Here is a 19,106-nt window from a genome sequence, read left to right on the forward strand (position 1 = left end):
ACACACAGCTTCTGCCAAAATTACTGCTAGAAACCCACACTTCTCTTTCCCGAAGCCACACTTCTGAACTTGTGGTACGACAAATCTTTGAACTGCTTGAGCGCTGCGGCGTGGGGTTGTTGGGGGTGAACGGCTCGAGCGCTGCAGAGTTGAACATACTCTGGTGACCATGGTGAACTGCCTGGGGTGGCATAGGTGAACGGCCTTTGCGCTGAGGCGGCGACATTCGAGGACGCCGTGGCTCACTAGCCTGTTTGGGTCATTGAGGATCGATGTTTGAAATCGCATATGTAGAGCATGTATAACGTCCATGTGCAATGTTCTGAGCTATTTCACGGCTGGAACAAACAGAATCAATCATCGCGTACGTGGTCGCTTGTGATTTTTGAAGAAACTTTAGCTTTCATTAGAAGTGAACGTCACCTGTAAGTGAATAGATACAGTTTTCTGTAAATCTGGTTAGACTGCAAATTTGGACACAGGAAGGCTGCACCAAGGAACTGACCATGTTGCTTTCTTTATTATAGTTTTTCTGGCAGTTTGGGCCTTTTCTAATTAGTGAAGCTCAACTCGTACTGTGCACGTTATTTATCCCTTTTTTATCTCAAAAAATATCCCTTTTTTGTGTTTTTTTTCAAATATAATCCGGCAGCACATTGTTCTAAATAGAAAAAAAGTGTTATAATTTGTTTCCCTAATTTTCAACTTTTTTGTGTGGCTGTGGCCGTGGGGTAGGTGTGTGAGAGGGCAACATTTTTAATAAACAATAAGTTTTTCGTGGAGTTAAATTTTTAACACCATTTTTTCTGAACCTTCGAACTGTTCCACCTAAAGAGTTTGAACGTTTGCTGGAATTGAGCAAAAATCTTTTTCCAAACTTTTCAAACGCTTCAAATGGAATCTTTTTTTATTTTTAACTTACTGGGATTTTGCATTAAAATCTTTTCAAAACACAGAACTGATCATTTTTTTAATTCAGACTTCTATGTTTCTATTTTTTGAAACCAATTTTTCTTGTTTTTAATTTGAATATATCATTGTTTTTAATTCAAAATGTTTTTTAATTCGAACTGGTCATTGTTTTTATTTGAACTAATTATTCTCTATAATTTAAAATGATCATTCATTTTTAATTCGAACTAATCATGGTTTTTAATTCAAATTGACCATTTCTTTTATTTCAAACTGATCATTGTTGTTAATTTGTACTGATCAATGTTTGTAATTCAAACCATTTGGTTCATTCTTGCACGCACATCAAACTGTCATGTATACCTTCTTTCAAGAAGTAGCAATTATATCATCAGACAGAAAATTTTCCATATATAATACATGTACAAGAATGACATATACACCGCACATTTTCATACATGAATGACATAACACGCTCCCTACTGTTCAGATTGATGCGGAACTTGATGCACCATAGTGTACATGATGCACCTTCCCTATTGTTCAGATTGGGTAGATCGTTTGGTTCCATAACACGCTCATCCACGCGACGCACGGAGGCAGACACATTGGTCACCTGGAAGGCAGAGCAGGAGCAGCTGTGCAAGGCGGAGCTCGGGAGGACGCCGCGCCCAGTGGACCATGGGACGGCGCGCCTTGGGGGCCGGTGGGGTGGCACGTTGTGGGTGCCGGCAAGTGCGGCTGCAAGTGGCTTCTAAGATCTGATCTACCCGCAATAATCAATAATGTATTAATCCTGCACTCATGTATCCAAAGTGATATTCTCACAAATTACTGGAGTTCGGCTACTCCCTTACATAGCAAGACTGCTACTACTACTACAGATTAAATGTTGTATACATGTAGCCTATACTAACATAGAAGAGATTAAACATTGTCAATTTGATGTAATTTTTTTGTTCTATGTACTGACATAGCAGTAATATAAGGCAAGACATTTGAAGGATTGCTCATAATAAAATAAGAAATTGTACTGAACTTAAAATAAGATTTGCACTGAACTAAAACTAGAATTTGAACTGAACTAAAATAGATCTTTGTTTAGGCATTTAAGCAAACACGTGACGGCAAAAAAAAGTGACTGACATTTAGAAATAAAGACGATGGTATAGAAAAAATTCATGCAAGAATGAGAAGTACGACTCCGACATTTTAGCAACAAACAAATGACTAGGGCAGCAAATGTTCAAACTGAAACAAACCCATCTCTCTCTCATATTAACTCTTTGTCCATGGATCCATGTGCTGTAGCATGTGAACTCCAAAGCTAGCAATAGTAGTAGCTTCCATCTTGTATATCCCAATCCCAGGCTGCATGACTGCCATGGACTCATAACAAACGGCTTATGCATTTTAAAAAAACACCTAGAAGGCACGACAATGGGCAAAAAAATCAATTGTAGAGTTGCAGACTAGTGAGCCAACCATAGAATAGAGCGAATGGAAGAGCTTGAACAATCCACAACATATACACAGGAGAATTGAGTTTCTGAAAAGACTTTTAGTTATGATGTACTGAACTAAAACCACGTCAACAATTTGCAAACAGAGGTAATAATATACTATAGGAGGAATTTATTTAAATGTTTTTCAATTTTTTGAACTTACGGTTCTCGCGATTCCAAACATCTAGATTTCTGTTGTGCGAACATCTTGACTTTTTCCTGGCCACAAATAAAAATGCTATAAGAAGTAGTACTGAATTCCTGCATCACACCTTCAATGGTGAACCACACTAGAAGCTTGACCAAAATCCTCATGGGAGTTTATATTTGAACTAGCTACGGTTTATGTTTTGAACTTACCTGGCAGTAATACATGAACTCTAGCACCCAATACAAGTATCATGCGACAATCTGTAAACAAAAAAACATGTAGGTTAAAACAAAAGTTGAAATAGCAGACAAACTCGAAGAAGCTAGCATCAACGATCTTCTAACTGAAGCACCATAGGTTCCCAATTTAATACCACTACAAAGTACTACAATAATTCTGTCAAAATTAAGTACACAAAGAACCTGCACATCAATCCATCACTGGATCATCCATTTTACATTCCATCCCCAAATATGCATGGCAAGTTTCAGAGTTGGAAGCTCTCTAAATTAAGCCATCTAAAAACTAAGTGATACATATATGCAGGAACAAAACTAGCTCTAAATGAGTAAAAACAGAGTATCAAGAAGATTCATCAAATTCATACCAAAAATGCTGAAGAAGGGAGAAAGTTGAGCTGGATCAGGAGGTGAAACACGGGTGGCCTACACGCGGCTCTTTGAGTGACCGGCGTCGGAGCAAGAAGTTGGATTGATGAGCGGGAGGGAAGGCTGGGCTGGCTGCTGGAGTAAGCCAACAACCATGTACTGCTGCTCGCGACGAACTCGACCTCCCTAATGCCGTGGGGTTGGACTGAACACATCTCAACTGTGCATGTAAAGACTACAATATACACATCCATTCCTCATATTGCAATAAATAGTCACATATTACATCTGGGTGATATATCTGTACTTACAAAGTTATTGAAGGTGAACTATATCAAATGTTTATAGTCCACATGTCCATGGTTGTGGCGAAGATACTTAATTATATATATGAATCTGTTGTTCATATTGTAATATATAGTCCACATGTCCATGATTAGCAGAAAATGCTAATCTTTTGACACATCGAAACCAATAGCTGTGGCGAAGATACTTAATTATATATATGAATCACAACACACACAGTGTTTGTTCTTCTATAACACATATGAAACTGGGTATGTGCTAACATTTTTGAACTTAGATATAAACTTGAGCAGTACCAACTACTAAACAAAAAGTTTGCTATATTGAGCTTAGAGTTTGTATATTGGTGAACTTTTTCTCCCTACAGAATCGTTAATCAAATAGATGTACTGTTAGTGAGGTTTTATCAACATGATAAGTAGTAGCAGTACTACCCTAGGTGGCAAAGTAATAGCGGCACAAAAGAAGGCCACCATCAACGGTGAGTACTACTGCGACACCTAAACTATGTGTTGGACACGCTTGCTTTACATAGTACTACAAGATTTTTATGGAAAAAAGTACTAAAACATTTGTGAACACGAGGGCATACAGAAGTTTTACTGAGGGTGTGAATTAGAGCGGCCGGAAGAGGATGCAGCAGCCGCACACACCACCAGATAAGTTCTCCCATCTCCAGAACACATGTGTACATACACACATCTCCATCTACAACAAACAAAAGAAATAGTTGACCTCCAGAGTTTTTGCAAAGTGAATTATTTTTTGCAACTAGAGAACTTGCTACACTTAGGAAAGGTGAACTACTAATTCCCAAAAACTGCAGGATGTCTACTTCCCTGAAACCAGAACTTCTGAACTTCACGTATGCTCATATATGTCGTTTCTTTTGAATTCCCTATCAAATGATCGGTTTCAGTAGCCGAGAAAATTGGCTCAACCTCATAGCTACGAAAATGAATTTGACTGGACCTTCAAACATAGATAGTTTGAACTTAGCTCAAAAGGTAAATAGTTCAACCACATACACACAAGCATAAAACATGTAAATTTTGGTCCTGTTTAGACATATATCAGGAGAATATCTAGAGACCTCCACTCAATTTTTTGTGTATGAACTGTCAAGCGAGCAGCAATTGAACATACGGGAGATGTGGGGATGAGATGACGAAACACGACCTTCAGGTGTTGGCGAAAAAGAACTGCCGATGAGCCAGTAGTGGACAGAGGAAGAAGGCCACATGGGAGGAAGCAGGGGGCAGCTTCGATCGGCGGTCAGCCATGGATGGGGCGGCGCACAGGTGTACCACCACCCATTACCACCATCTTGCGTCACGCGTCGTGCGTGTCCTCTGGATCCCTAGCGCGGACGTGACCGCTGCGCCCTCTGCCTCCTACCTCGTAGAAGATCTCGCCGCCGGGAATCGTCATGTGGAGGTCGTCGGTGGTTGAGGTATAGTTCTCCATGGGAAGGGGGCTACCGGCGTGCGGCGATGGGGCGAGGGGTGGTGGCTCCCGACGGCGGGGCGAAGGGTGGTGGCGCGTGGCCGCAGGGCGAGGGGTGGTGGCGCACAGCGGTGGGGCGAGGGATGCTGGCGCGCGGCGGTAACTGAAGGGGTGGTGGCGCGCGGCGGTGGAGCAAGAGGTGGTGGCGCACGGCGGCGAGGCATGGGGCGGCGGCAAGATGGGATCGGGAAGTGTGTGGTTTGGGGGGGAGGGGGTTAGTGTGTTGTGCGGGATCTAGCTGGTGGGCTGGATTCAGGAAGCTGTAGCTGTGTCGTGCGCGCTATATAGGGCCGAGGGGTAATAGAATAATATTTTGTTACTAGTAACAGAATAGTCCAGCCCTACACACACACACATAAACACTATTCTGATCACAACCTGAACTGCCTGAGTAACGCACCTGAACTTCCCTCTGTACGAACCCGAACTTCGGGCTATCTTCGCAACCGTGGCTTCCCCCACGAATTATTCTGGTCGGTAGTGTTGTGTGGGATGTGGCTGTAATCCAGATACTCATACCTGCATCTAAATGCTCGTTTTGATTCGTAATTTTGCATTTTGGCGGATTCACTCTCAGGGCGGATGAACTCGTGTATGTTTATAAGTTTAATGCATTCAGTGGATGTTCTGGAACCTCTAACATGATGGTAATTTGGTTTAAGTACGAGTTTCGTGGGCAATTTGTTGTTAATTTCAACGAATTTGATTTGAGGCTCTGTGTTCTTCGTCCGCGGGAGTGGTTTCGCCGCTTCTGTAGATTTGTTATCTTTATTTGAGTATAGAGGGAAGATTTGATTGCGGTAGTGAGATTGGACCGTTCATGCGTTGTTAATTCCATTAGGAAGGCGAATACACCGCTGAAATCGGGCGATTGGATCTCGTGTCTGCCCGTGCTGGTTTTCGGTTCTTCAATGAGGCAGCTTGGTTGATTTATCGTTTTGATGTCAGGGCGCACTAGGATATCGTTCGAGGTCACGACCTGAGAAGGTGTAGTCACCCAAGTGATTAAATCTGAAAAGCAAATTCGATAATGTGTTTTTTCAGTGATTCTACTGTCTGTGTTACAGAGTTGGACTTCTGCACCTTTTGTGCTTGAACTTCCCTCGTTTTAATGCATGTTTTTTGGTTGATGCTGCAATACGATCTGTTCGATTGGTGTTGTTATAAAAATTTTGTGTACGTTCTTTTTGTTTTTCAGAGTACTCATATACGTAAATGTGGAGGTGGTCCATAGATACACAAATCATCCTTTTTATATTTATTCTATCTTCGGGGCTAGTTTTTTGGATCATCCACATTCTGTGGTAGTAATTGGACTTCTATGCTACCAGTGATTGAACTTCCTGATTTCCACATTGCAAGGTGGTGCAACATCACGCTCTATTTTTTTTTGTTTTTTTTGTAATTTTCAATTTTCTAATTTGCGTTTTAGTTTGTTCCGTGGCAACTATGGGATTATTCCCAAATATGCATGCATACCTTACTTATTTTTTTGTAACACGTTTGCATACTTCAAACAGTGGTAGAACTTCAGTTTGTGTTTAACGTGAACTTACAAGATTTTTGCTTCTGTGTAATTTGTCTTTTCTACATGTTCATTTGATGTTTTTCCAAACGCCGAACTTCTGTGTTTTTACAACTTGAACTTACCTTTATTTAGAACATTTTATTAGTTAACTTATGCCTTGTGCATTTTTTTTCTTCAACACTAAACATTATTATTCCTCAGGTGCTTCTCTCTTGGTTTTTTATGTCACAGCAAAAATTTTCTTGAATGCAGGTTCATCTTTTTGACATTGATATTCCAGGACAAATTACACTCCAGAAATCAAAAACCCTTAGTAGATTTCTTCTGCAATTTTTTGTAACTAGTGTGTAAGTGTGGAGCTGGATCACAAGCACTATCTTCAGTAGGATCTGGACTTCTTTTTTATTAATGGTTGAACTTCTGGTTTTGGATATTTGCACTCCACATTGGAAGGCGAAGGTGCATGATGCTCTATATTTTGTTTGTTTGTTTTTCTTTGTAATTTTTAATTCTCCAGATGTTCTTTTTAGACTTTTGTCTCATGAGAAATCATGGGATTAGCCCAAGTATGGGCCGAGACAGGAACGAGCCGGAGCAGGCGACGACGCGGCGTGCCGCTTCGTCGCATGCAGAGGCGAGTCTGTCACATCCGTGAACCCACTATCTATCTTCGGGTTTTTAGGGTTTAGGGTGTGTGCGGTGGGGGTGGAAACAGAATAACCGCATTGCGTCCTGTCAAATCCTAGCGTGCAGCAATGCGGTAGCGCGAGGCCGAGCCGGGGGGGAGGGGGGTCGGGACCCCCTCCCCTCCCCCTGCGAGGCCGAGACAGGAACGAGCCGGAGCAGGCGACGACGCGGCGTGCCATGTCGTCGCATGCGGAGGCGAGTCCATCACATCCATGACCCCACTATCTATCTTAGGGTTTTTAGGGTTTAGGGTGCGTGCAGTGGGGGTGGAAACAGAATAACCGCATTGCGTCCTGCGAGGCCGAGACAGGAACGAGCCGGAGCAGGCGGCGACGCGGCGTGCTGCGTCGTCGCATGCGGAGGCGAGTCCGTCACATCCGTGACCCCACTATCTATCTTAGGGTTTTTAGGGTTTATGGTGCGTGCGGTGGGGTTGGAAATAGAATAACCGCATTGGGTCCTGTCAAATCCTAGTGCGCAGCAATGCGGTAGCGCGAGGCCGAGCAGGGGGGAGGGGGGTCGGGACCCCCCTCCCCTCCCCCTGCGAGGCCGAGACAGGAACGAGCCGGAGCAGGCGACGACGCGGCGTGCCGCGTCGTCGCATGCGGAGGCGAGTCCGTCACATCCGTGACCCCACTATCTATCTGAGGGTTTTTAGGGTTTAGGGTGCGTGCGGTGGGGGTGGAAACAGAATAACCGCATTGCGTCCTGTCAAATCCTAGCGCGCAACAATGCGGTAGCGCGAGGCCGAGCAGGGGGGGAGGGGGGAGGGACCCCCCTCCCCTCCCCCTGCGAGGCCGAGACAGGAACGAGCCAGAGCAGGCGACGACGCGGTGTGCCACGTCGTCGCATGCGGAGGCGAGTCCGTCACATCCGTGACCCCACTATCTATCTTAGGGTTATTAGGGTTTAGGGTGAACTTCATCTGATTTTGTAGTTGAACTTCTTCTTTTTGTTTCTTTATGGTTTATTTATTCTTATTCCTTTACTTCTTTTATTAGGGTACTTGAACTTCTATTCTTTATTTTTTGAACTTCTTTTCTCTTGTTTTTTTAGGGGCATATTTATGTATGTATGTTTCTTCCTTTAGTACTGTATTTGCCATCTATTTTTGGTTTTGAGGATATCAGTTGTGCTGTTTTGTGATCTTATCTCATTATAATAGATGCATTCAAATGGTGCATTTATTTATCTACACATGTATTTACTATTTTAGCTGTTGGGGGGTAAAAGTGTAAATTCAGTGGCGCTGCAAGTCCCACGACAGAGAGGCATTAAGTGACCATCTCCCTCGCGACCACCTGTCAGAAAACTCCTCTCTCCTTGTCGCTCGCTCTCTCACCCCTCTCCGTCGCTCCGCTGCCTTCCTCTCATCCAACTCCCCCCAATTTCTCTGCCCCTGTCCCCTGCCCTCGTGCTGGAGTAACCGGTGCACGCCCCCGCTCCTATTTCTCCCCCACGCCCCGCTCTCTCTCGCCCATCCCGCTCTCTTCTGCTCTGAAGCGAGTGCCGCAACTACCTGCGCGGTTGCAAGGTGCGCGTGGCGTCATGGGGAGTGGAAGAACGGACGCGGATTCGTGCGTGCGGGAGTCGTCTAGAGAGGTACAAGTGCTGCCCCCCTCCTAATGCTTGCTTCTAGTTTCGCCAGATCTGTCGAGGCCTGCCTGTTTCTTCTGTGTGCTCTCGCTTCCGCCTCCCTCCCCCTTCTTCTGTGTGCAGAGTCATGGGTTTCATTTTTTAAAATTCAAAGTGCACATGTTGAAGGTAAAACAGAACATGATGGGGGTGTTTTGTACTTGTCATCATACCATGCTGGTCATTGTTTGCTCGTTCTCCTTCTGCATCCGAGTTTGTATGCAAGCATTGACCCGCCTATCAAACTTGTGTAGGTTCTGGGTCCCCTTGACAAACCCTTTCTTTAGCACGTGGTTCATGCTCTCGCTTCGTTGTGTGGAAGTCATTCTAGCATAGAAAATGTTCTTGTAATATGCTGAAATCCACATCTTCCTATCACTCCAGAGCTGCATCATCATCTGGTCGTTCTCCAGGTTGTAGTTGTGCATGAGTTTAGCCCAGGCATCTTCAAACTCCGTTGGCATCAGCGGCCAGTTTAATATAGCTGTGAACTCCTCTTTGAATGTTTTATACTTTTTGTACACCAACGCGGGGTTTTCCCTGTACTTCTTCATGATGTGCCAACGGCATAGCTTGTGGACGGTGTTTGAAATGATTGTGGTATAGCTTTCGCCATCGATGGGCATTGGTCTGCATGAATTAAAAAAATGAAACTTGATTCTTTTTTTGTACTGATGGTGAACTTATGTTGTACAAATACTTGAACTACACATCTTGGCAGTATGGTATCTAAGAATGTCACATGTATTTTTTTCTTTACAGCAGCGTTGCTGAACTTCTTTGGTATCAGTGCTTGAACTTCATAGTTAGTAGTAGGACAAACTAGTATTGTCGCAATCAAAATTTTTCTTAAAGCATTGTTGTTGAACTTCTGCGGTGGCAGTGCTTGAACTTCACGTAAATAACTATATTTTTCTGAACATGCTACATATATTTATCTTACATATTTGTCCTTGAACTTCTATGATTCATGTATTTGAACTTCACATTCATAACTAATTTTTTTCTAAACATGTGACAGATAATTTTGCTTTCTTGTACTGCTAGTTGGACTTCTGTGCTTATAGTGGTTGAACTGCATTCTTTACATTATTTTCAGACAAAACCAATGTACCCAACCAACACAGACCCATAGACTGAAAAGATGATGAAACTTGAGGAGTTTTTTTTGAACTCACCTGTTAGAATGCAAGTTGGGTGCTTGTTGTTCATGCACCATAGAAATGTATCGAACAGCCACTTGAATGACTTTGCATCTTCGTCTCTTATCAGGGCAACAACAAATATCGTTGACTGCAAGTGATGGTTTGTTCCAACAAACACTCCCAGGGGCATATGAAATCTGTTGGTCTTGTAAGTCGTGTCCAATGTTACGCAATCGCCGAAGTCTTGATAGGCTCCTCGGCAGCTTGCATTGGACCAGAAATTTTTTTAATTGACTTGTCCTTGTCCACTTGGATGTCATAGAAAAACTCATCATTTATTGCCTTCATGTCTTTGAAGAATGAAACAAGTTTCAATACATCATCCAAATCATCTTTCCTTGCATTCATGGCTTTCCTGCAAATCACATGCAAACATGCATTTGTTTATTTTTTGCTAGCAAAGCGTTGTGAGCTAGGATGCTATTTTATATTGCAGTATGTGGGTGTTTGAATACTTACTGGTTTAGCAGGTCTCGTCCGGTCATGCTTAGGAAGTAGCTTCCATCTTCATTTTCAGATAGCATGGACATGATTGTTGTGTGCTTGACATCATGGTACTGTAGGAGCTTTACATACTCCAAAATAGTGGGGTCATAATTCTTGTGTGACTGCAAAAATACCAACATGTCATCAGTTTGCATGAGCTCGTGATTATGATTGTACTCAATGTCCACTGCCACGCATGTGCCATCCTCCTGCACCTTCACCCTCATTATTGCATTGCAGCCCGTCCTTTGCGATGTTTTGTTTCGCTTCCTGTTGGCCTCTGAAACAGAAGATGTGTGTATCCCTTGGAAGGCGCAAACAAAATACTTGTGGTTGTCATTTCCACCCGTCTTCCTGAGTCCAAAACCAGCGTGTCTGGCGTATCTGTTATAAAATTCCCTTGCTTTCTCTACATCTTTGTATCGCATCTTTAGTCTTGGTATTAGATAATCCGGTAGATCTGGCGTCTGCAGAAAAAGAAAAAATAATAATCCAAACAACACCTTAAAATGCAGTTTATGAACTTGTTATCCTGGAGGGAGCAGAAAATGTGCAGATAATACAAGATGCGTATATAAATATTTTTTGTTTCACTTAGGTGCATGTATGATCACAACTCCGCCGGTGTCGGCTGCTGTCCCTCTGGGATGGGGCATGGCAGAGTAATCATAGCAGGATGCAGCAATGGATCACGAGGAGGAAGGAGGGCTGAAGATGGCCTCTCTCTTGTTTGCGTCCTTTTTGCTTGAGGTGGTTGTGGAGGTATTGCTATCCTGGTCTTGGTTTGGTCTTTTGTTTTGTGAAGCAATCCATCTACCTTATGCCCCGTAGAATTCTGACTTGTAGCAACAACAGCAGGATCAAACGGTGGTAGTGTGCAGATCACTCTCCTCCGTGCGTGTGTTGCTGCTGGATTTGTCCTAGGATCCGGTTTAGTTGCTTCGCTTTGGCATTGATGAGGCACACCAGGATAACCTCCAGAGTTACATGCAGGACTTGAGATAACCCCCTCCTCCATCGGCGTGCTTGGGAGTCTGCTGGTGGATACAAAGAATCCGCGGGGGATTTCCGGCGTCACCCAATTAGGTGGAGGCGCAAACCTGTGCGGATAGGGCTGTGACCGAGCATCTTGGAAGTATCCGTGTGTTTCGGGTGTCATCCATTTTTGGTCTGGAGCAGGTTGGTAATGCTGTTGGTGCGTTTGAGGTGTGACCCATTGAGGGGGTGGTGCAACGCATACAGGCTTTGGATTGTGTACTTACTGCTGGGAACTTCTAAGCTTCTTCATGCGTCTCTCGTCTTGCTGACATAAAAGAAAAAATGTCTATTAGCACACAAGTTATATCTGCCTATACCTTTGTAACTAAACTTAGCATTATTCACAGCCTGAACTTCTCATATAAAAGTGGTGAGAGCCATCACACTATGCACTGAGTTGAGCACCTGCCAATGCCTTTGTACCTAAACTGAGCACCCTTCACAGAATGAACTTCACATCATGTTTTTTAATTCTACAATATTTGATTACTTATATGTACCTGAACTGAGCACTCTCCACAACCTGAACTTGTTTTGCAAAGGGGAAATACTGTCTATAGTTAAAAACCTGAACCTTCATGAGTTTTTGAATGGTTGGACTGCTAGTGCATACCAACCTGACCTTCATGTCATATCACATGCATGTTCTATTTTCCTTTTATTTATTTTTTGCACAGAACTAGACACATACCAACCTGAACTCTAGCACACTTACTAGTTGAACTTCACATGGCTTTTGCACATGTGAATGTGAATGCAGGCAGATTTTATAGTGTTTGTAGCCTGGACTGAGGCTCACATACTACCTGAACTTCACATGCCTGTAAGCAGGCAGGCAGATTTTACAATGCTGTTTTGTAGCTTGGACTGAGGCTCATACACTACCAGAAGTTCACATGGTTGTAAGCAGGCAGGCAGATTTTAGAAAAGCTTTTGTAGCCTGGACTGATGCTCACACACCACCTAAACTTCACATAGCTGTAAGCAAATAACAAACCGAAGGAAGGAAGAAGTTCAACCATACCCTGGCTAGAAGGTCGGCCAACCTTTTTCCAGCAGCTGATAGGCCACCTTGAGAACAATTCGTCGTGGAGGTATGAGAGGAATTCGATGGCAATCCATGTCTTGCAGAGGGCACGAAGTTCATCTGCACGAAGCAAGAAGGTCAGAAAAAGGCAAGATTGAAGAAGGCAAAATTGGGAGGAAGTTCATGTACTGTTGCCGCTGGATTTGAGGTCGCAGCAGATGCTGCCTCCGCGGAGGAGTTGCTCCGTTGGTTGGTTCGGATCCTCCGATCAAAATCGGGCGGTTGAGAAAAATAGACTAGGTGAGTATAAACAAGAAAATGGAGATGTTTTTGGGATGTTTGGGGATGATCTGGATCCAACAGTGACGACTGTCCTGGTTGGGTCCGGGACAGCTTTCAGACGCGCGCGCGAGGAGGGCCACGGGCTGATGAGAGAGGTTAAGTTGGGCCTGACAGTGAGTGGTAATTGGTTGTGCGGAAAGCCTTGGGCTGAGAGAAGAGAATAGAGAGACCCGACGACTGTTTCTGGAGACCGAAAACGTCCGACGTTAGACCGACTATACTGCCGCTATAGTTATCCGTTGGGGCCTCAAACGGATTACGAATGCGATGAAACTTGGTAGACGGTCTACCTACAACATAACAAGACCGCACGCCAAATCTCATCCCATTCCGAGAACATTTTCCGGTCACTTAAAAAAATTACTATTTCGGATGTGTCGCGGGCGCGTGCGAGTGTTTCTGGGCTCAGAACGGACAACGGACGGAACGGGAGGAACCCGGACGGATGCAAGTTTTAAAAACATGAGGATGCAATGCACATGATGACATGACAAGATGCAACACGCAAGCGAATGACATGGCAACAAGAGCAAATAACTGGAAGACACCTGGCGCATCGGTCTCGGGGCGTCACAGAAGGATGGACGGTCAATCATCCACAGACACTGGCCTAAAGTTACAAAGACCTTCAACATCAATGAGGGCTAAATATTCTCCTTCTGCTTCAGCAGTTTTCTAGATGAGATACATCTGTCTATGTACCGTCTATGATGCTAATTTCGAAAGGTTATAGATGTTGCATGTGAAACTTGGTCCTAGTGTAGTTGTATAATGGGGTAACTAAGTGCTGAAGCTATATGATGTTGTAATCTGATGTATTTCAGTTATGAAAATGAAATATATTGTGTGCTTAATATGAAATGTCAATTAGATTAATAAATGGATTATGAACAATAGGATAATTAGCCTGCTAAATGGGTTTTTCTATTGCAAATGGTTATTGAGAAAACACCGTGTGTGATGCATTCAATAACGCACACAGTTTCTAGGAATAAACCATGTTAGATTAATGAACAATCATACACGACATCCTCTTGAAAACTTTTTGTGTTAGGCCACCTGGCGCAAATGTTTACCACATAAAAACTATGTGTGATGGACAGCCCTTGACACACAGTTTCTTCTAGGCACCGTGTGTGTGCTGAATTCAATAACGCAAACTGAGGGAGTCTTGGATTAGGGGGTCTCCGAACAGCCGGACTATATCCTTTGGCCGGACTATTGGACTATGAAGATACAAGATTGAAGACTTCGTCCCGTGTCTGGATGGGACTTTCCTTGGCGTGGAAGACAAGCTTGGCAATACGGATATGTGGATCTCCTCCCTTGTAACCGACTCTGTGTAATCCTAGCCCCCTCCGGTGTCTATATAAACCAGAGGGTTTGGTCCACAGGACAACAACAATCATACCATAGGCTAGCTTCTAGGGTTTGGCCTCTACGATCTCGTGGTAGATCAACTCTTGTAATACTCATATCATCAGGAACAATCAAGCAGGACGTAGGGTATTACCTCCATCAAGAGGGCCTGAACCTGGGTAAACATCGTGTCCCCTGCCTCCTGTTACCATCCGCCTTAGACGCATAGTTCGGGACCCCCTACCAGAGATCTGCCGGTTTTGACACCGACATTGGTGCTTTCATTGAGAGTTCCACTGTGCCCTCACCATAAGGCTCAATGGCCCCTTCGATCATCGGTAACGATGCGGTCCAGGGTGAGGTTTTCCTGCCCGGACAGATCTTCGTATTCGGCGGCTTTGCACTACGGGCCAATTCGCTTGGCCATCTGGAGCAGATCAAGAGCTACGCCCCTGGCCATCAGGTCAGGTTTGGAAACTTAAACTACACTACCGACATCCGCGGAGAATCGATCTCCGACGGATTCAAGCCCATGTCAGGTGCGCCGCACAATCACAACGGGCATGACGTAACTCCGCCGTCGGACAGTGTTCAGGAGATCGCATTTGCAAATACTCCGGCCTTCAATCCGGAGCAAATCGCGCCATCCGAGGATGGAGGGATAGACCCCGCCATGGAGGCCGCACTCTCAGTGGTGATGGAGCCGGATACTGACTTCACCCCTTACGAGAGCCGTGTCACGAACCACTGGATTCGTCTCCGGCCACGGACTCCGAGTCGCCTGCATCCGTGCCTATCGAATCCGACTGGGCACTGATCATGGAGTTCACCTCCGCGGATATCTTTCAGCACTCGCCTTTCGGCAATTTTCTAAACTCATTAAGGTCTCTCTCCCTGTCAGGAGAACCTTGGCCGAACTATGTCCGGCTAGAATGGGATGCGGAGGACGAAGAAATTCGCTGCCCACCCACCACCCACTTAGTAGCCACTGTCGACGGTTTAACCGATATGCTCGACTTCGACTCCGAAGACATCGATAGTATGGACGATGATGCAGGAGACGAATAGGAACCACCGCCCACAGGGCGCTGGACCACCACCTCATCATATGACATATACATGGTGGACACCCCCAAAGAAGGCAATGGCGACGATACAGCGGAGGATGACCCCTGCAAAAAGCAACCCAAGTGCCAACATCAGCGACGCCGCTCTAAGTCCCGCCACAGCAAAAGTAGTGATACCGGCACAAGAGACAATAACACTCCGGATAGTGCCGAAGACAACCACAATCCCCTCCAACACGATGTAGAGCGGGAGGGTGAACAAGCTAGCCCTCCAGAGTAAGCGGCAGATGGAGAATCGAAGGAGGACAATTACATGCCTCTCTCCGAAGACGAGGTGAGCCTCAGCGACGAAGAATTTATCGTGCCTGAGGATCCCGTCGAGCAGGAGTGCTTCAAGCGCCGGCTTATGGCCACATCAAATAGCCTGAAGAAAAAGCAACAACAGCTTCAAGCTGATCAAGACTTGCTAGCAGACAGACGGACCGAAGTCCTTGCGGCCGAGGAATACGAACTCGAACGCCCCTCCAAGAGTTACCCAAAACGCAGGTTGCTACCTCACTTCGAGGAGGAAGCATTGAAACCTCCATCACCAGAGTACGATGCGGCTGACCAGCCACCGCGTGGCCGAGCCAGAGAAGCGTTTCAGCCTGAAGTTCAGCCTGCACCCCGCCGCCACTCAATCAAAAATACCAAGGCCCGGGGCAACACACGGGACCTGCGAGACATATTGGACAGCAGGGCAAAACATGCAAGGTCAATATATGGGTCACGGGGGCGCGCCCAACGCGGGACGATGACCGTCGCGCCGGATACACTAAAAGTAAATCCGTCCGGGCCGAATACAGCAGACAAGACTCATATGAACTGCGTCGTGATATAGCCCGGCACAGAGGCGCCGCACACCTCCTATGCTTCACTGATGAAGTTATGGATCACGAATTCCCAGAGGGTTTTAAACCCGTAAATATCAAATCGTATGATGGTACAACAGATCCCGCTGTATGGATTGAGGATTTCCTCCTTCACATCCACATGGCTCGCGGTGATGATCTACATGCCATCAAGTACCTCCCACTAAAACTCAAAGGACCATCTCAGCATTGGCTGAATAGCTTGCCAGCAGACTCCATCGGCAGTTGGGGGGATTTGGAAGACGCATTCCTTGAAAACTTCCAGGGCACTTATATGCGACCACCGGATGCTGATGACTTGAGCTATATAACTCAGCAGCCAGGGGAATCGGCCAGGCAATTGTGGACACGGTTCCTAACTAAGAAAAATCAAATTGTCGACTGTCTGGATGCAGAGGCCTTAGCGGCATTCAAGCATAACATCCGTGACGAGTGGCTTGCCTGACACCTTGGCCAGGAGAAGCCAAAGTCTATGGCAGCCCTCACGACACTCATGACCCGCTTCTCCGCGGGCGAGGATAGCTGGCTGGCTCGCAGTAACAACACATCAAGGAATCCGGGCACTCCGGATACCAAAGATGCCAATGGCAGACCACATCGCAACAGACAAAAGCGCCACAACAACGGTGATAACACTGATGATACGACATTCAATGCCGGATTCAGAGGCTCTAGATCCAGTCAGCAGAAAAATCCATTCAAAAGAAGTACTCCGAGCCCATCCAGTTTGGATCACATACTTGATCGCTCATGCCAAATCCACGGCACCCCCGATAAGCCAGCCAATCACACCAACAGAGAATGCTGGGTGTTCAAGCAGGCCGGCAAGTTAAATGCCGAAAACAAGGACAAGGGGCTGCATAGTGATGATGATGAGGAGCCCCGGCCGCCGAACACGGGAGGACAGAAGAGGTTCCCCCCACAAGTGAAGATGGTGAACATGATATACGCAACCCACATTCCCAAGAGGGAACGAAAGCGTGCACTAAGGGACGTCAACGTGATGGAGCCCGTCGCCACAAAGTTCAACCCATGGCCCGCTTGTCCGATCACCTTCGATCGCAGGGACCACCCCACTAGTATCCGCCATGGCGGATCCGCCGCACTAGTCCTAGACCCCATCATCGACGGATTTCACCTCACTCGAGTCCTTATGGATGGGGCAGCAGCCTGAACCTGCTCTATCAGGATACAGTGCGCAAAATGGGTATAGATCCCTCGAGGATCAAACCCTCCAAAACCGCCTTTAAGGGTGTCATCCCAGGTGTAGAGGCCCATTGCACGGGCTCAATCACACTGGAAGTGGTCTTCGGATCTCTGGACAACTTCCAAAGCAAGGAGCTAATCTTCGATATCGTCCCGTTTCGCAGTGGCTATCACGCACTGCTCGGGCGAACCGCATTTGCAAAATTCAATGTGGTACCGCATTACGCATACCTCAAGCTCAAGATGCCAGGACCTGGGGGGGTCATAACAGTCAATGGTAACACAGAACGCTCGCTCCGCACAGAAGAGCACACTGCGGCCCTCGCAGCAGAAGCACAAAGCAGCCTTTTAAGGCAAACCACTAATTCGGTGATACAGCCCCCGGACACCTTCAAGCGAGTCCAGAGTAAACTGCAACAGGATCGCCTGGCATGTTCAGAGCTCGCCTGGCAATTCGGCCCCTGTCCCAGTCCTAGTCAAGCGACAAAATCCGTGCCGCGCGTACATAATTACACACTGAAAATACCATGGACATAGGCGGGGGCACGATCAGGGCACGTCCCGCAATGCGGCTTAACCGCGCTAGGGGCTGTATACCTTTATCATTTTTTCTCTTTCAGGACCTTACTCTCAGGAAGCGCTTTCCGGCAGTACGATTGTCGGACACATTACGGGAAGGAACAACCAAGGAGGCAAGAAGCTAAGATGTACACGGGAAACCCCAGGTGGTCTCTAGTAATAATCGATATACCCGCTTTTTACTATCCGTACGCAGCTTGCCCTTGGATAGGACATATCAAATAGTCCTATTTTTTACATATTGCACTACTTGTATCAGTACGCTTCGACGTACTATTTAAATAACAATGCATAGAATTAGTCTATTATTGCATTATTCATCCTTTTTTCTTATATGTTCATTTACAACAACTTGCACCCGTACATTTTGGTACAGTCAGTACGCCAGGGGCTTTCGTTTACCCCATAATACGGTGTGAGAAGTCTGAACACTTTTGACAGTGCGGCACCCCGAACTTATAGCATTATATGCATTAGCTCCGAATCATGTCTTGGGTCAATAGTTGGGTTTGCCCGGCTCCCATGCTTTGGTACCTTATGTTCTGCTATATCGGCTAAGGTAGCGCTGGGAGAACTACTGCGATTGTGTCCCGGTTCTTCCAGACGAGCACCTCAGTAGAGAAAGCTGAAAACTAACTGTCATGATAAGGCGAGAGCTGGTCGCTGTTCGAGAGGTCTCAAGTCCTTAAAGACTTTTTCCGCTTCGGGCGAGGAGTCGGCCTTGCTCGACTTAGGCGTGTATAGCACCCCAAATTCAGCCTTCCCAATACTAGGGGCTTTGCCAAAATTTAATATTATATACTTCTATGGCTAAGTGAGAGTGATAAAGCCTTATAATATGATTGCCTGGTTCGTTGTGCTGAACACCTCCCTCGAAGGACCCAAAATTGGGATAAAGAGTGCTCAGATTTATCCCGAACACCCCAGTACTAGTTACATGGGGGCAGAAGCCGACGACTGGCCAACTCTCAGATTTTGTAAACGGCCGCACAGAAGGTAATATTTTAAATTAAAAAAGCGTTGCATAGCGCAAATGAACTCGTTTCAC

General features: G+C 45.6%; 1 protein-coding gene across 1 annotated transcript; it reads right to left on the bottom strand.

Annotated features, from left to right (window-relative positions):
- Positions 1–9,005: 9,005 nt before the first annotated feature.
- Positions 9,006–10,957, bottom strand: LOC147990732 (protein FAR1-RELATED SEQUENCE 5-like). Its single transcript, XM_087538372.1, has 3 exons — positions 10,503–10,957; positions 10,213–10,398; positions 9,006–9,468 (listed from the first exon to the last, which is right to left on the bottom strand). Exons 1-3 carry the CDS (start codon positions 10,955–10,957, stop codon positions 9,006–9,008), a joined length of 1,104 nt encoding a protein of 367 aa, XP_087394498.1.
- Between the last annotated feature and the right edge of the window lie 8,149 nt (positions 10,958–19,106).

This window comes from Triticum urartu, chromosome 1A (genome assembly GCF_056163025.1).
Source record: "Triticum urartu cultivar PI428250 chromosome 1A, HENAU_Tu73, whole genome shotgun sequence".
Classification (NCBI taxonomy): domain Eukaryota; kingdom Viridiplantae; phylum Streptophyta; class Magnoliopsida; order Poales; family Poaceae; genus Triticum; species Triticum urartu.